The sequence below is a fragment of the Chiloscyllium plagiosum genome, chromosome 3 (genome assembly GCF_004010195.1).
Source record: "Chiloscyllium plagiosum isolate BGI_BamShark_2017 chromosome 3, ASM401019v2, whole genome shotgun sequence".
Taxonomy (NCBI): Eukaryota; Metazoa; Chordata; class Chondrichthyes; order Orectolobiformes; family Hemiscylliidae; genus Chiloscyllium; species Chiloscyllium plagiosum.
This window is the reverse complement of record NC_057712.1, coordinates 59,259-76,582: the sequence shown is the minus strand read 5'-3', so window position 1 is coordinate 76,582 and position 17,324 is coordinate 59,259. Positions and strand designations below refer to the sequence as shown.

General features: G+C 41.1%; 1 protein-coding gene across 7 annotated transcripts in view; it reads left to right on the top strand.

The window, feature by feature from the left end:
* hadhb (hydroxyacyl-CoA dehydrogenase trifunctional multienzyme complex subunit beta) overlaps positions 1–15,914 on the top strand; it is a 78,212-nt gene extending 62,298 nt beyond the window's left edge. For 6 of the 7 annotated variants that reach the window (XM_043675785.1, XM_043675819.1, XM_043675776.1 and 3 more), the window contains 7 exons: positions 4,342–4,463; positions 6,014–6,093; positions 6,205–6,252; positions 6,347–6,434; positions 8,624–8,698; positions 13,867–14,031; positions 15,695–15,914. In XM_043675785.1, coding sequence (XP_043531720.1) covers positions 4,342–4,463; positions 6,014–6,093; positions 6,205–6,252; positions 6,347–6,434; positions 8,624–8,698; positions 13,867–14,031; positions 15,695–15,733 — 617 coding nt within the window. In that variant the 3' untranslated portion in view covers positions 15,734–15,914. Of the gene's footprint in view, positions 1–4,341; positions 4,464–6,013; positions 6,094–6,204; positions 6,253–6,346; positions 6,435–8,623; positions 8,699–10,821; positions 11,029–13,866; positions 14,032–15,694 lie in introns of those variants that run through there. The other variant, XM_043675829.1, reaches the window with a different exon arrangement.
* The last annotated feature ends 1,410 nt before the right edge of the window (positions 15,915–17,324 follow it).

Sequence of the window (17,324 nt, the reverse complement as noted above, 5' to 3'; positions counted from 1 at the left end):
GTAGGTTCTTTACTCAGCGAGTCGTGAGTTCATGGAATGCCCTGCCAGTAGCAGTGGTGGACTCTCCCTCTTTATGGGCATTTACGCGGGCATTGGATAGGCATATGGAGGATAGTGGGCTAGTGTAGGTAGGTGGGCTTGGATCAGCGCAACATCGAGGGCCGAGGGGCCTGTACTGCGCTGTATTCTTCTATATTCTATGTTCTATGACACTTGTGCAATTCTCTTTTTTTCTCAAGTCACCAGACCTCCTGAAAACTGATGAATGGTGTCTCACCACATACACAGCCCATCTCTCTGCTTTTCTGTAAATTTCATACTGTCTCATTATCTGAGCTGATGGTAATAACCATGTAATCAAGTGATTTTTCTTTGACCTTGTTCTTGTTTCTTTGGGTTGATAGCTTTGACTTCCAGATTACCTAAAGTGAAGACAGACAAGGGTGCGTTGTAGTTAGGCTGGGGATGGGAGTGAGAGGGGAGAATACATGTTGTCTGCTTGATTAGTCTATAGTTGTTAAGTCTGATGAAACTGGAAGTGTTACAACACTAGCACCTACCTGACAATGCTGAAAATTGCCCAGATAAGTCATGTACACAAACAGCAGGACAAATCCAACACTGCCAGTTGCTGCCCCATCAGTCTACTGATCATCAGTAAAGTGATGGAAAGTGTCATTAACAGTGCTTTCAAGCAGTACCTGTTCAGCAATAACCTGCTCAGTGACAACCAATTTGGGTTCTGTCATGGCCACTTAGATCCTGACCTCATTACAACCTTGGGTCAAACATGGGCAAAAAGGCTGAATTCCAGAGGTGAGGTGAGTGACAGCCCTTGACATCAACTGTATCAATGAGTATCAGGAGGAAACTCTCTGGTTGGAGCTATACCTGGTGCATAGGAAGATGGTTGTGGGCTTTGGAGGTCAGTTATCTCAACTCCAGAATATCCCTGCACGAGTTCCTCAGGGTAATGTCCTAGGCCCAATCATCTTCAGCTGCTTCACAATTACATTCCTTCCATCATGGGTTCAGAAGTGATGATATTTGCTGCTGATTGGTGCTGAACGTTGTGCATTCATAACTCGTCAGATATTGAAGCAGTCCATGCTCAAATGCAACAAGATCTAGATAATATCTCGGCTTGGGCTGGCAAGTGGCAAGTAACGTGCACCCTGTAGAGCTTGTCAAAAGGCCTATGGTGTATTAGCGTTCATTAGCAGAGGGATTGAATTCAAGAGTCGTGAAGTAATGTTGCAGCTGTACAGGACCTTGGTTAGGCCACATTTGGAGTACGAGGTGCACTTCTGGTCACCTCACTTTAGGAAAGGTGTGGAAGCTTTGGAGAGGGTGCAGAGAAGATTCACCAGGATGTTGCCTGGAATGGAGAATAGGTCGTACAAGGATAGGTTGAGAGTGCTAGGCCTTTTCTCATTGGAACGGCGAAGGACGAGGGGTGAATTGATAGAGGGTTATAAGGTGATCAGAAGAAGAAATAGAGTAGACAGTCAGAGACTTTTTCCCCGGGTGCAACAGAGTGTTACAAGGGGACATAAATTTAAGGTGCAGGGTAGAAGGTATAGGGGGGATGTCAGGGGTAGGTTCTTTACCCAGAGAGTGGTGGGGGCATGGAATGTGCTGCCTGTGGGAGTGGCAGAGTCAGAATCATTGGCGACCTTTAAGCGGCAATTGGATAGGTACATGGATGGCTGCTTAAGCTAGGACAAATGTCCAGCACAACATCATGGGCCAAAGGGCCTGTTCTGTGCTGTATTGTTCTATGTTCTGTACAAATGTCACTTAATGACCATCTCCAATAAAAGATGATCTAACCACTGCCCCTTGACATTCAATGAAGTTACCATCATTGAATCTCCCACAGTCAACTTCCCGGGGATTACTGTTGACCAGAAACTCGCCGCATTCACCAAAGATCCTCCGACAGCACCTTCCAAACCTACAACCATCAATGTCTGGTAGGACAAGGGCAGTAGGCGCATGGGAATGCCACCACTTACAAGTTCCCCTCCAAGCCACCACTATCCTAAGTTGGAAATATATTACCATTTCTTCACTGTCACCAGATCAAAATCCTGGAATTTCCTTCCAACAGCATTGCGGGTCAACTTACAGAAGGCAGACTGCAGCAGTTCAAGAAGGCAGCTGATCACCACCGCCTCAAGGGCACTGGGTTACTCTGCTGATGGTCCTTCCCAGAATACCGAGTAGGATCTCCTTTTGAGGGATTAAAATGTGTGAAGTAGCCCCTCCTGCTGCAGTAAATTCCTGCTGGCTGTTTTACAAGAATGAATGTGTTGTTCAATTTATTTAGATTTTGTGGCTGTCCTTGTTGCATAGCTGATAGTGTGTGCTGATGATGAGATGCATGTGCAAAGTTTAAAGGTAAAAGATGAGGTGAGGTGTGTGAATGTTAGGTATCTGTTCAGATTAATAGAAATTGTTGGTAAGTTAGTGATAGCGGTGTGATGAATTGAGAAGTGCTTGAGATTAGTGGTGCAGTTGGTGAGATGTCATGTTGTTGAAGGTACACTCATAACTTGGGTGAAATCATTAATTAGCTCCTGCACTGTATTCTGTTCCATGTAGATCTCTTCTAGTATTCTTTTCCACTCTCTCCTAAATGTGTGAATATGACATCTCTCCAACTGTTCTACCCCACCTTTCACTGCAGTATCCAAAAACCTTGGTGCAAGATCTGTTCTGTCCTAAATCATTTCCCGGGCTTACCATGCACATTGTTTGGAATGAAGTAAGCAATGCCAGCCACAATACACCTCATAGAACATAGAACATAGAACATAGAAGAATACAGCGCAGTACAGGCCCTTGGGCCCTCGATGTTGCGCCGATCCAAGCCCACCTAAACTACACTAACCCACTATCCTCCATATACCTATCCAATGCCCTCTTAAATGCCCATAAAGAGGGAGAGTCCACCACTGTTACTGGCAGGGCATTCCATGAACTAACGACTCACTGAGTGAAGAACCTACCCGGGGGAGTTGAAGTGTTGAGCAACGGGGTGGTTGGGTTGGTTGGTCCGGGTGTCCCAGAGGTGTTCTCTGAAACGTTCCACAAGTAGGCGGCCTGTCTCCCCAATATAGAGGAGGCCACGTCGGGTGCAGCGGATGCAGTAAATGTTGTGTGTGGAGGTGCAGGTGAATTTGTGGCGGATATGGAAGGGTCCCTTGGGGCCTTGGATATGAGCTTGCACCTTTTAATGCTAGGTGCTAACAATATTGGTCACCCTGCTGATAGTGCAGCCCTTTTATACACACAAATCACAAAATCATGCAGGCAAAGTTTAATACCTGCAATGGAATGAACAGGTGCAGGTTAATTACATGTCATAATCCACGTTCCCATTTTCTGTGGTTATCCAATATAATAGTTGATTGTGAATATTGAGCAACCAGCCGTCTGTTAAAATCTTAGATGGGAAACTGTCTGGAAATACCAAAAGCATTGGTTTTATCTCCAGTTTTGCACCTTTCCATCAAATTTTATTATCGGACCATTGAAGGCTTAAAAAAAAACTCTACCCTGATAAGTTACACCTTGACCTGGCCGCATCTGTTATTTGTAGGTCCAAGATAAACATGATGCCTGAACAGAATTCTCTGTTGCTCATGTTTTGAACAAAAGCCTATGTGCAGATAATCCTTGAACATTAGGCTTAGAAGCTTTGGTTAAATATTTCCCCATTTTTGTTTGCACTTATCTATAGAGGATATAAGTGAAAGACACTCAATGCATGTCCAATATATTCTTAGCAGTACAGCCTTGCTGACCTCGTGTAATGTTTTCCTCCTTGGCGCTTCTGTCACTTAAATTGTAATTTGTTGTAAATTGGGGCATCATTATGCTCTAGGGTTAGCCCTGCTTAGGAACTGACTTGAAAGTGATCAAACCTACTTCAGAACAGGATTCCTGCAACCATTATTTGCTTATTTTTAATTTGTTCTTACAGTAAGCTTTATCTGTTTTCTGTCATCCACTGTTCATTTTGGAGATGATCCCACAAGATCTGACTTATTTTAGAGCACAGTAATTCGAGCAATTAAAGACTTGATGACAGTTTGACCTGAATATAGCATTTTTAGTTGGTCTTTCTACACCCAGTGACCTGACTCGGCTGATTGCATAAAACAAAAGCACCTGTTACAATCTTAACACAAGGAGGCATTTGTATCTCAAAGCAAATAAAAGTAACTGTAATTTTCACTGAAAAAATGTTTGCTTTCTGGAGGAAAAGGTGTATTTATGTGGCTAAGCTGAATTGGATTTGTATGACTTATTATACATGTTGTTTTAAATCAGGTCGTCACACAGTCACTAAAGACAATGGAATTAGACCATCATCAATTGAAAACATGGCTAGATTGAAGCCAGCATTTATCAAACCACATGGAACAATTACTGCTGCCAATGCATCATTTCTGGTAAAAGCTTAGAACAATATTGTGAATTACTGATGAATATTATGACAATGATTTAAGAGAATAAATTGATTTTGAAGCAGCTTGTTGCAATAGTCTGTGCTCCTTATCAGGGGCACATATTTGTGTTGGTTGTTACAATTGATTTTGAGAACTACCTGAATATTTTCTGATGAAAATTCAAGATTATAATGTTTATTTGGAATCTTGGGTTCTAAAAAGGATAGAGCCACGTCCAACTTTTAAGTTGTTTTATATTTCAAAACATTGCTTATGTTAAGAAGGATATAGTTTTAGTTTTCGCTTTGACTCCTGAGAGTATCTGGAAATGTATTTATATCCAATTAAATAAGGCTTTTTTTAAAAAAGAACAATAACCCATATGATAAATAGTTTAGTACAGGAAAAGTGGAAGAGAGGGGATAAATGTGCTTTTGCCTCACAAAAAGTTGTCTTACACCACACAGAAGACTGACACAACCAAAAGGTTCTTTTAGAATTTGAGAGCGAGAACTCCCTAAGCAGAAGGCTGTGGAAAAGGAATTTTAGAAATCCATATAAAGAAATAAGTGAACTGTATTAGCCTAATGTTTGAAGAGCTCGTGAAAAGTCATTAACTAATGAAGATAGCATTGACTGAATGCAGAAGCTTGCTGGGGAAAAGCAAGTACTGCCAGGCCAATGTGACCCTTCACTGAGGCTTGTGTTCCTGTAAGGTTATTGAATGTAAAAGGGTTGAATCTTTATTTATTGATCTCTGAGGTAAAACTATTTCAAATATTTTATTGTGTAGAACAGTTTATTTCCTTTTGTGTGTAATAAATTTTGATGCCCTCTTGTGAAAAATATATTGGCAGCCTCTTTTGAATATGTTCAATGACTGACCACCATAGTGACGAAAGTTTGGATCTATCAAGCCAGGATTCATTCAGGAATCTGGCTTGTCCAGTTTTACCACTGGTTGGGTTCATTATATTATGTGAGGGGGTGCACAATTGTCACTACAAGTCCATCATAACTTTATGGTGTTTATCTACAGTATTCAATATATGATTTATTGAACCTTGAACTTAAATTCATGACTCTGGGTTGAGATGGAGAGTCTAAATGATACTTTTGTGGGGAAGCGTTCTAAGCATTGACTCCTATGAATAACTAGGCAGTTCTGAAGACATGTCACTGGACCCAAAACGTTAACTCTGCTTTGTCTCCACAGATTATGCCAGACCTGCTGGGATTTTCCAGCATTTTCTGATTTTGTTTCTCAATGCCAAGCTTCCCTATTCGCAATTGTAGTTTGAAACCAAATTTGTTGCTTTTACCAAATTACTGAGAAGTTAGAAATACAGATGAGTTGTTAGGAATTTTAGATACAGATTACAAATATGGCTGCTGAGATTGACCCCAGGGCAATTCCAAGTATGGGAAAAAAAAATAATTGTGGCCATATTCCCACTTCACAAAATATAGCTTTTGCTTATTTTTGGAAATGTATATATTCCCAAGGTTCAGGTATGTCCTTGAGCATAACCTTTCCATGGTCTGAATTTCAGACAGATGGTGCATCAGCAGTGTTGATGATGTCTGAAGAAAAAGCACTAGCTATGGGTTACAAACCACTTGCATATCTGAGGTAAGGAAGCTACTTGTTTCTCGTTGGTCTTAAGGGGAGGAATAAAGGGGGCAAGTATAAATGTGCTGTAGTGTGGCCTATATATTTTTAATAATATTTGGTTATTTTCAGGGATTTTGTATATGTTTCTCAGGATCCTAAAGACCAGTTGCTCCTAGGGTAAGTTTTTAAATCAATACTTTCCACCTAATTAAGTTTGTGTGTCATTTTCCAGATGTTTTCTTTCTGTAACTAACAATTCTTTTAATCCTAGGCCAACGTATGCCACTCCTAAAGTTTTGGAAAAAGCTGGATTAACTCTTGAGGATATTGATGTCTTTGAGTTCCATGAAGCTTTCGCAGTGAGTTTACATGTTAAGATCAAAAGAAACAGGAAGTCCATGTGAGGAGATGCCTTCTAGATAAAGTTATCCAGAATGAAAAGATTGTAATCAAATATATTTTGCTTTCTGGTGGATCCACAATGTGTTTTATCCATTGTGGATGTTTCAAAAAACAATCAAAAGGAATTGCCTTTGTGTGAATATGGTGTGATGAATTGGTAAATATATCTGTTCTCTAATTCTAAAAGGCTGATTTCATCACTATCTATGTGTATTCAGAGTAACTTTTTTTAAAAAATAGATTATCCATAAATGAAGCTGAATTTTGTTTCACCGCTGTCTAAGTCTGTGATAACATTTCAACTGGTATCACTTGCAAGGCCTAGTTATGACACCTATCCTCATTTCCCTGGAGGTGTTGGTAATCTGGCTTCCTGAACCATTGCAATCTGTGATTCAGGCTCTCTCTTGGTATTGTTAGGCAGAAAAGTCAACAATTTTGATTAAGCAATGATGAAGGAACAACAATGTATTTCCAAGCCAGAATGTAATGTGACTTGGAGAGAAGTTTGCAGATGGTGATGCTCTATGTATCTGCAACCCTTGTCTTGCTTAACATTTATGGTTTTAGATTGGGGATTTGCTGTTAAAGAAGCTTTGGCAAGTTGCTGCAATGCATTTTATAAGTAGCACTGCTGTTGTGATGTGTGAAAATGGTGGAAGGGGTGTCAGTCAGTTTTATCTGAATGGTGCCAAGACTCTGAAGTAGTGTTGGTACTGCATTCATGCCAGTAAGTGGGGATTCTTTGAACATATCCATGACTTGGTCCTTGTTGATGTCAGGCTTTGTGAAATCAATACTTGACCTTTGATCTGCACACACAGCCACAGTCAGAAGTCACACGACACCAGATTATAGTCCAGCTGGTTTATTTGAAATTACAAGCTTTTGGAGTGCTGTTCCTTCATCAAGTGAATTCAGCTTTGAATTTCAAACAAAGTGGCTGGACTTAACCTGATGACTTTTAACTTTGTCCACCCCAATCAACAACAGCACTTCCACATCATGCTAAAGCAACTATTTATGTTGCTTCCAAGGTGTTGGTGGGGATTCAATAATGTTGAATATGAAGGAGAGATAATTAGGCTTTCTCTTCTTACTGATGGTTGTTCTGTAGCACTGTGTGGCACTAATTTTGCTTGCTGGTTCAGTCTAAATCTAGAAGCTATGCATTTCAGTTGCATGCAAATAAGGACTGCTTCATTACCTCAGAGATTGTTCAATTCCATTTACAATGTAAACTTTTCAGCACATGTACCTAGTTCTGATCTTGTCATGGAGGTAGAGTCATTGATAAAGCAGCCTTCATAGTAGGAGCAGTAACCTTCTTGCCTCCTGAATGCAGCTCTTTTTAAAGAAACATGTTTGGTCTGGTGTCACTTTGTCCTCATGGAACCTGAGGTCAACATTGGTCCATAGAAGATTGGTGAGTAGGGTTTATTGATAACACCACTGATGATACAATTCATTGGTTTGGGAATCAGTTAGCTCAGTTAGCTGTGATGCCAATTCCCATCACCAGTTTGAGATTACAATGAGGGACTCTCCCTTCTCAACCTTTTTCCTCGCTTGAGGTCTGGTGGCCCTCAGATTAAATTATCACCAGGTGCTACTGTCTGATGAGAAAGCAGCCCCTATGGTCTGGTAAGACTATGGCAACACAACAAATTCATTGGTTTACTAACAGTTGGGAGTCAAGTAAATGGGTGGACGAGATTTATCCTGTGTTTTGTGGGCAGGATATACCAGGCATTTTTTACATTGTTAGATTCCTATGTCATTGCTGTTTTGGGACAGCTTGACAAGGGACATAGTAAATTCTTTCACACTGTCACATGTTGTAAGTAGGCCTTTACTAATTGAAATATTCTCAATTAATAGTAGGATGTATCTTGTTTGGTTTTGCTGTTGAGTGATAATTATATGAAACAGTTGATTTACATTTTTTTCTAAAACCAAACCTCTTTGAGAAGACTTTGTAAGGATTGGCTTACGTTTTATCCGAAATTACTTAGGATCTCTGTCAAACTATTGTATTATTACTGTGAGTTTTAGTGTTGCATCAGAAGTGGTGTCCATATCGATGAATCTTTATATTCTTTTGCTTAGAATAGCATTAACTTAAATTTACTTTTTTTTTGAACAGGCACAGATCCTCTCTAATATGAAAGCTATGGATTCTGACTGGTTTGCAAAGACCTATATGGGTAGAAAATCAAGGGTATGTTTCAATTGAACTTGCCGTTTTAGAGTCGTACCACTTAGAAACAGGCCCTTCGGTTCATTATGTCCAAGCCAACCAACTATACTAATCCCATTTATCTACACTTGGTCGATAGCCCACCATGGCGTTTTCAGTGCTCATCCAGATGCTTTTTAAATGTTGCAAGAGTACCTGCTTCCGCCATCATCTCAGGCAGCATGTTTCCTATTTCTACCACCCTCCTAATGAAAAGACATTTCCCCAGATCCACTCTAAACCACTCAGTTCTCAGTTTAAACTTGTGTCCTCTGCTCTTAGATATATCTGCTTACAGAAAAGCTTATTATAATTTACTCTATCTATGCCTTTTGTTATCATGTATATCTCAATTCAATTCCCCCCCCCCCCCCCCATCCCCCAGCTGTTCGCCTCCTCTGCTCCAGGGAAAACAAACCTAACCTATCTTTTCTCGTAACTGAGACTTTCCATCCTGAGCAACATCCTATTGACTTTCCTCTGCAACCTCTCCAGTGCGGTCACGTCCATCTGATGGCGTAGTGACCAGAACTGCACACGGTATTTCACCAAACCAATGTTTTATGGAGTTGTAATAGTCTTCCTTGCTCATATATTCGATGTCCTGGCTAATGAAGGCAATCATTATGTATGCTGCTTTCACCACCATGTCTACCTACGCTGACATCGTTGGGGAATTTATTGACTTGTACACCAAGGTCCCTTTGTTCCTCATTACTCCCTAAATACCTACTTATTCATTTTATAGATCCTTCCCTTAGTAGACCTCCCATACTTCACCTCTCATTTCAGAAGTAAATTCCCTCTGCCATTGCTCTGCCCTCTTTAATAGCTAATCAGTATCAGACTGTAGCAGGAGACCATCGTCCTCAGCAATGACACCAGTTTTGATGTCATCGTGCACTACATGCCCATGCCTAGTCTTCCTGGTGGTCACCCAACACTTTCCTACTTGTGCAGCTATTACTTCTGTTGTGACCAGCTCCTGAAATATACTGTCCACAACATCCTGAGGACCACAGATGCTCCATCATGAGCCTGTCCACAGCTCCAATGGACCAAAAAAATAAGAACAGGAGAAGGCCATTTCGCCCCTTGAGCTTGCTGTGTCATTCAGTAGGATCATGATTGATCCAAAATGCTGCCTGACCTGCTGCGCTTTTCTAGCAACACATTTTCAGCTCTGATCTCCAGCATCTGCAGTCCTCACCTTTCTCCTCCAAAATGTGTCTCATCCACTTCCTTGCCCTTTTCCCCTGTAACCCTTGATTCCCTGACTGAGCAAGAATCTATCTATCACAGTCTGAAAAATGCACAAGGGTTTAGTCCACAGCTCTTTGTGGCAACGAGTTCCAGAGACACTCAACCTGCTAAGGGAAGAAATTCCTCCTTATCTTAGTCTCAAATTGGCACCTCTTTTTCCTGACACAGTACCCTCTCATTCGGCTCTTCCGTGAGAGGAAGCATCCTCTCAGCATTTACCCTGGCTAATGAAGGCAATCATTATGTATGCTGCTTTCACCACCATGTCTAGTGGTGGGCTTGTTAGTGGGTGAACATTTTGGTGATGGTGACCACAATTCTGTGACTTTCACCTTGGTTATGGAGAGAGATAGGTACGCACAACAAGGTAGATTTTATAATTGGGGGAAGGGAAATTACGATGCTGTAAGGCAGGATTTGAGGAGCATACGTTGGTACCCTGTCAAGCCCCTTAAGAATTGGCACGGTGGTTCAGTGGTTAGCATTGCTGCCTCACAGATCCATGGACCCGGGTTCAATTACACTCTCAGGCGTGTGTTTTCTCCAGGTGCTCCGGTTTCCTCCAACAGTCTGAAGATGTGCAAGTTAGGTGGATTGGCCATGCTAAATTGCCCATATTGTGCAGGAATGTGCAAGCTGAGTAGATTAGCCATGTGAAATGCAGGTTACAGGGATAGGGTAGGGGGGGGCGGTGTGTCTGGGTGGGATGCTCTTCACAGGGTCACTGTAAACTTGATGGGCCAAATAGTCTGCTTCCCCACTGTAGAGATTCTATGAATCCTACATGTTTCTGTCCCAACTCTATTCCTTGATCTTTAGTCCTGTGCTTTTTTCGGTTGCAGATCTCCATTCCTGCCCCACTCCAGCTCTGTCCCCAGATCTCCAATTTCACACCCACAAGTGTACAGCCCAGCAGCACTGGTCCTGGTATTCCCTTTGGCCAAGGTGCACCATTGTGGTGGGATTCAGGTGAGAGGCTGCAGCCATCACTGAGGGCAGTAAATCAAACCTGTTGCCCAAACATACTTCACTAGTCTGATTTTGAAAAAAATGATTGAGTAAACTCCTGAGCAGGAGCGGAGCAAATCTTCCACCCTCTGCATCCCTTTGCCAGTCAAACCAAGTTCTCGATGCTGAGAAGGAGCCAAGCCCAAGGAGAGTCTCCAGCTCAGGAAATTTCACAACTACGGGGAGCCAGAGGAGTGCCCCATGCCCCTCTTCCCTGCTGTCTGTTTTGCTTCCCAACTGCTGCTCTACATTTCACCCAGTCAGCCAAGCCAAGGCAAATAGCCTTCAGTCAGTTCCCTGGTTGGCTGTAAGGCTTTTGGTGTTGGCAGGCTTCCAAATGGAAAGTGGTGCTGACTCTGAAGCAGAAGCAAAGATGCCAGGCACTGTTCAAACTTGCCCCCTCCTCTGGGCACCTACTCCACCTGAACACACAGTGAACACAAGCTGAAAGTGTCACTACCACATTTTGCAAGGGCCCAAGTTCTCCTTCCATTGTAATCCTTACCAACTATTGAACTCAGAACAAATTACTCACCCTATTCAGCATATCTGATCTCTTCCTCTGCCTAATGACACCGCTGCTCTGCCACATGACCTTTATGGTTTCTGTTTAGAAAGATGTTTTCTTTATTTTTATTGCAGGTTGGGATTACTTCGGATATCATCTCTCTTTCTTAACAATGTGAAGCTTATGTAGTTAGACGAATATAATCTAGTCTGGGATGTACATTCAGATCTTCAAATTGGAAAGTAACCGTGAGAATTACAGAGAATAAATTCTGAATATTCTTATTTTGCCTTTTCTTCCTTTCTGGCTGGCTCTAAATTTTTTTAGAAGTCGTTGCTGAACTGTCTTCAGTGCGATAATAACTTTTCTTAAATAAGGGACCAAAACTGCTCTCACTGCTCCTGTCATGATCCCACCAGTAGCTTGTTTAGTTGTAGTCAGTCTTCTCTGCTCATATACTCCTTGAAATAAGAGACAACATTCCATTTGCCCCCCTGAATACCTGCTGCACTTGTGTGCCATCTTTGTCTGTCTTGCACATGTCCCTTTGAAGCACAATGTCTTCATGGTTAGCACCGCTGCCTCACAGTGCCAGGGATCTGTGTTCAATTCCAGCCTCAGGCAACTGTGTAGAGTTTGCACACATCACCCGTGCCTGCATGGATTTCCTCTGGGTGCTCCGATTACCTCCCATAGTCCAAAGATATGCAGGTTCAATATGGAGTTCAAACCAGACAAATTTGAGATGATGCATTTAGGCAAATCTAATTCTAGAGCGAATTATATAATGAACAAAAGAGCCTTGGGAATAGTTGATGGGCAGTGAGATCTGGAAGTGCAGGTCCATTTGTACCCTGAAGGTTGCTGCACAGGTGGATAAAGTGATCAAGAAGGATTATGGTATGCTTGCCTTCATTGGACATGGTATTGATTATATGAGCTGGCAAGTCATGTTAAAATTGTACAAGACATTAGTTCGGCTGCATTTAGAATACTGTGTACAGTTCTGGTCGCCACATTACCAAAAGGATATGGACGCTTTGGAGAGGGTGCAGAGAAGGTTTACGAGGATGTTGCCTGGTATGGAAGGTGCTAGCTATGAAGAGAGGTTGGGTAGGTTAGGTTTATTTTCATTAGAGAAAAGGAAATTGAGGAGGGGATCTGATTGAGGTCTATAAAATCATGAAGGGTATAGACAGGCTAAATAGAGATAAGCTTTTTCCCAGGGTGAAGAATTCCATAACGCGAGGTCAAACTTTCAAGGTGAGAGGTGAAAAGTTTAAGGGGGATACACACGGCAGGTACTTCACACAGAGGTTGGTGGGTGTCTGGAACGCGTTGCCAGCAGAGGTGGTAGAGGCAGGCACAGTAGATTCATTTAAGATGCGTCTTGACAGATGCATGAATTGGTGGGGAGCAGAGGGATACAGATGCTTAGGAATTGGGCGACCGGTTTAGACAATAGATTTGGATCGAGTCAAGCTTGGAGGGCCGAAGAGCCTGTTCCTGGGCTGTAAATTTTCTTTGGTCTTTGTTCAGGTTAGGTAGATTGGCCATGGGAAATGCAGGGGTAGGGTGGAGAGGCAGGTCAGAGCGGGATGCTCTTTAGAGGGTAGGTGTGGACTTGATGGGGCTGAATGGGCTGTTTCCGCATTGTAGGGATTCTATGATTCTTTGTGTTGCGGCTTTCTGCAGTTTATTTCCACTTAATTAATACTGTGTTCGTTTGTTCTCCCTTCCATAATAAACAACTTCACATTTTCTAACCTATTGCCCACTTATTTAACCTATCAATATCTCTTGGTAAACTGTTTGCATACCTCTCACAACCTTCCTTTCCACCTATTTTTGTGTTGTCTGTAAATTGGATACAGTACATTCCTCTCTTCCTCCAAGGCATTAATATATTTTGTACACAGTTTTGGTCCTAGCACTGAGCCCTACTTTTCACAGGTCGCCAATCTGAAAAAGAACCCCCTTCTGAAATTATATACTTCACAGATTTTTGAACTGAAGTTCTGATGATGTACGCATGGCAGACAAAACTGCATATGGCATATTGTCATGTAATGTGTCGGGAATAGGAAAGACAAGGGTGTGGGGACAAAATCAGGAAAATGATACTGTTTGCTATTGGGGAAGCAATGCCTTCCTCTTCAAAGAGGGGGATGTTCTGGCTAGCTACTTTTTAAAAATTTTTTGCCAAACTGGGTTTGGATGACTAGTAGACAGTGAAATCAGAAGGGTTAATTCGTTAAGATATCTTTGAAATCTTTTGCATAATGAAAATTACAATGAGGTATTTAATATTTTGTTTTACATATAGCTTCCAATTTATTATGCATTGTAAGATTTTCTATAATTTTGCTAGGTTGGTGTTCCTAAAATGGAAAAGTTTAACTGCTGGGGTGGTTCGCTGTCTCTGGGACATCCTTTTGGTGCCACTGGTTGCCGCCTTGTGACAACAGCTGCTCACAGACTGATTAAGGAAGGTGGACAGTATGCACTTGTTGCAGCTTGTGCTGCTGGAGGACAGGTTTGGCTTTTATTTTTTATTTTGTATGTTTCAACTTTACAATAGTTAATAAATCTTTCACACAATGTCTTCATGGTTAGCACAATTGTCTCTCAGTGCCAGGGATCTGTGTTCAATTCCAGTCTCAGGCAACTTTCTTGAGCGGTCCATGTTACAACACGAAAGCTGACTGTGAAAGCTATTTTTACAATGGCACCCTAAAACATTTGCTGTCCAGCAAACTTTATGATTCATGATGCTATAAATTTGGCTCATTCATTTTTTAGAGCAGTCTTTGGAGTCATCTGAAATATTAAATTCTGATTTGCTGAAAATTACATTAGAATTTTGTAGTTTACTATTAGTCCTCAGGTATTCTTTACAAATACCACTGTGTCATTTATTGATACAAGGACAGTCTAATATAGGAAACATTTTATTAACTGACACCTGAAATGTAACATTCCTGATGAAGGGCTTATGCCCGAAGCGCGATTCTCCTGTTCCTCAGATGCTGCCTGACTTGCTGTGCTTTTCCAACTCCACACGTTTCGACTCTGACTGTCCAGCATTTGCAGTCCTACTTTCTCCTCGTCACTGGAAACCTTACAGCGAAGCCTCTTCCAAGGAACCCCACCTTGAAGAACTTCTCCTCTCTCCCCAAGGATCTAAGTGAGTCTCTCTCCTACTGCACCCCCCCAGGTTACCTCCTCTGCCCTGAAGCTCTTCAACCACATCCCGAAGCAGACCCACTACTACAGCCATGTCTCCTTGCTCAGCACTTGCCTATGCAACCGACTCATCCACCCCATGTCCTTGATAAAGGGCTTATGCCCAAAACGTCGCCTATCCTGCACCTCGGATGCTGTCTGATCTGCATTTCCAGTGCCACACTTTGAAGTTGATCCAGAGGTCCATATAATCAATGTAAAAAAAACATTAAATAATAGAAGTATAACAGGGGGTGTACACATCACTGTTATACCTTATTAAATAATTCATGCTGTAAATAATGAAACTTTGCCTTAATTAAAACTTACTAGCAGAGAGTCTTCTCCCTCTCATCCTCAACTGACTAATTGGGGATTGCAGAGATCGTGATGATGATACAGTAAAGTTCCAGTACTTCGGGTATATAATTTTTGCTGCTTTATTGAGAGTGCTGGTTCATAAGGTTTTGGTTAAAATGAAGTTTGCTGTACAAGAAAAGTCAGAGGTGTGTTCCATCAAAACCTTTGACTTCTTTTCTCCAAGTTTTGTGTTTACACCATCCTTGTATTCAAATAATAACATATCTATGAGCCAATAAATTTTGTTTCAACCCACAAACAATGTGGGTTCACACTGCAGAGCACAGCATTCGGTATCACACCTAATTTGCAACAGTTTATTTTTCATGGTAGCTGTTCAACTTAGCCCACAACCTAAGGTGTTTCATTTTCTGAAATCATTAATTGATTTTTCCATGTAGAACACTTTACTTCATCCTTCATATAGAGACTAATCTGTTGCCTTTTCCCTGCTGAATAATCTGGCATCCAGATGCATAGCAAATCAGGGCTATGATGAGTTATGTTTAGGAAAAAAAAATTGTTTAGATCATATAATTTTGCATTCACATGCTTAATTATTTTCAAGGAAAACTCCGTCAACTGTTGATATATCTTGCATGTTCTCTTCTCAGGGCCATGGAATGATCATAGAAACCTATCCTCAAAAATGAAAAGCGTTTTGGCTTTCTGAATTAAATCAATGCCATTCCAATGCAGTGGAGCATTAAATGAAGACGACCCAAAATAGTCTGCTGGACTGAGCAGATACATTTTTTAAATACCACCTACATTTGTCAATTAAAATTCAAACCATTGGATCTGTCAATAAAATGAGTTCTGGAGGTCTTTAAATTCTTTTTTTCCACGTCTTAGAATTTTAATACTGCCTGAAATCCTAGAATGTGTACCTATTGTTAATTTATAAAAAGAGTAAGTCAGATATGCTGATATATAAAGTGTGTTAACAGCTTTTTTTCTTTAATAAGCAGTGAATATATTAAATGTATGGACTTCCAATAATCTTTATAGACACATTAGTTTACAATACAAGCATCTTTAATTTTATCCAAACACAAGAGGAATTAGAATTACATTTCTTTGTGTGGCACTCAGAACAGTTAAAACAATGGTCAAAGTTTTCTTTTATAAAATAACTTTCTATGCATAAAGGGCATAGATTTAAAGTGATGTGCAAATAAAGCAAGGATGATGTAAGAAAATGTTTTACCCATCAAGCAGATAGGGCATTCAAGTGGGTGTTGGATATCTATTTGGTTGGCAATGGTGTGCACAGATATGGGGAAAAAGGCAGAAGATTGGTACTAGATACTAGAACTGCTGCAGAGGCACTGGGCTAAGTTGCTTTAGTCAGTGCTGCAATAATTCAATGATTTTGTAATAACAGTATAAGATTCATCTACTCCTAATTCTAGCACTTGTGAAAGATCTGTTTCATTACTGCTTTGAATTAGTGACATTTTTGTGCTGTTAAATTGACAGCACTGTATTGTGACTGCCTAAAACTAATTGAATCTGTGACCTTAAAGCCAATGCATTGAGGACTCTATTTAATCCAAAGTATAGTTTGAACTTTGGTCTTTATTCAGGAATAGTGTATATCTATACAAATGCACCTGTATCTGTATTAACTCCTCAGAACAAAATCATTGAAATACTCCAGCTCATTTTGCAAGGATCTGTGCACTTCAATAAGTCCTGATAATTTTAAAATCATGGGTAAGAATGCGCTCTCACTATTACTATGTTCCTTTTTAAAAATTTGGAGTATGAATGACAATGTTAAATCTTTGGAACATTCTTTAGAATCAATGGGTAAGAGTTTGGATAGTATGTTTAGTTGGAGAAAGTGAGGTCTGCAGATGCTGGAGATCAAAGTTGAAACTTTATTGCTGGAACAGCACAGCAGGTCAGGCAGCATCCAGGGAACAGGAGATTCGACGTTTCGGGCACAGGCCCTTCTTCAGGAATGAGCAGAGAGTGTTCAGCAGGAGAAGATAAAAGGTAGGGAGGAGGGACTTGGAGGAGGGGCGTTGGAAATGTGATAGGCCTGGGGTGTGCAGTGAGAGAGGGACTCACTGAAATCTTTGTAGAGAGAGGCAGAGAGCTTCTTCAAGGAAGGCATCCTTGTAAGAGGATTCGCAGTAGGTTGAAATCTTCGAGGAGAAAGTGAGATCTGCAGATGCTGGAGATCAAAGTTGAAACTTTATTGCTGGAACAGCACAGCAGGTCAGGCAGCATCCA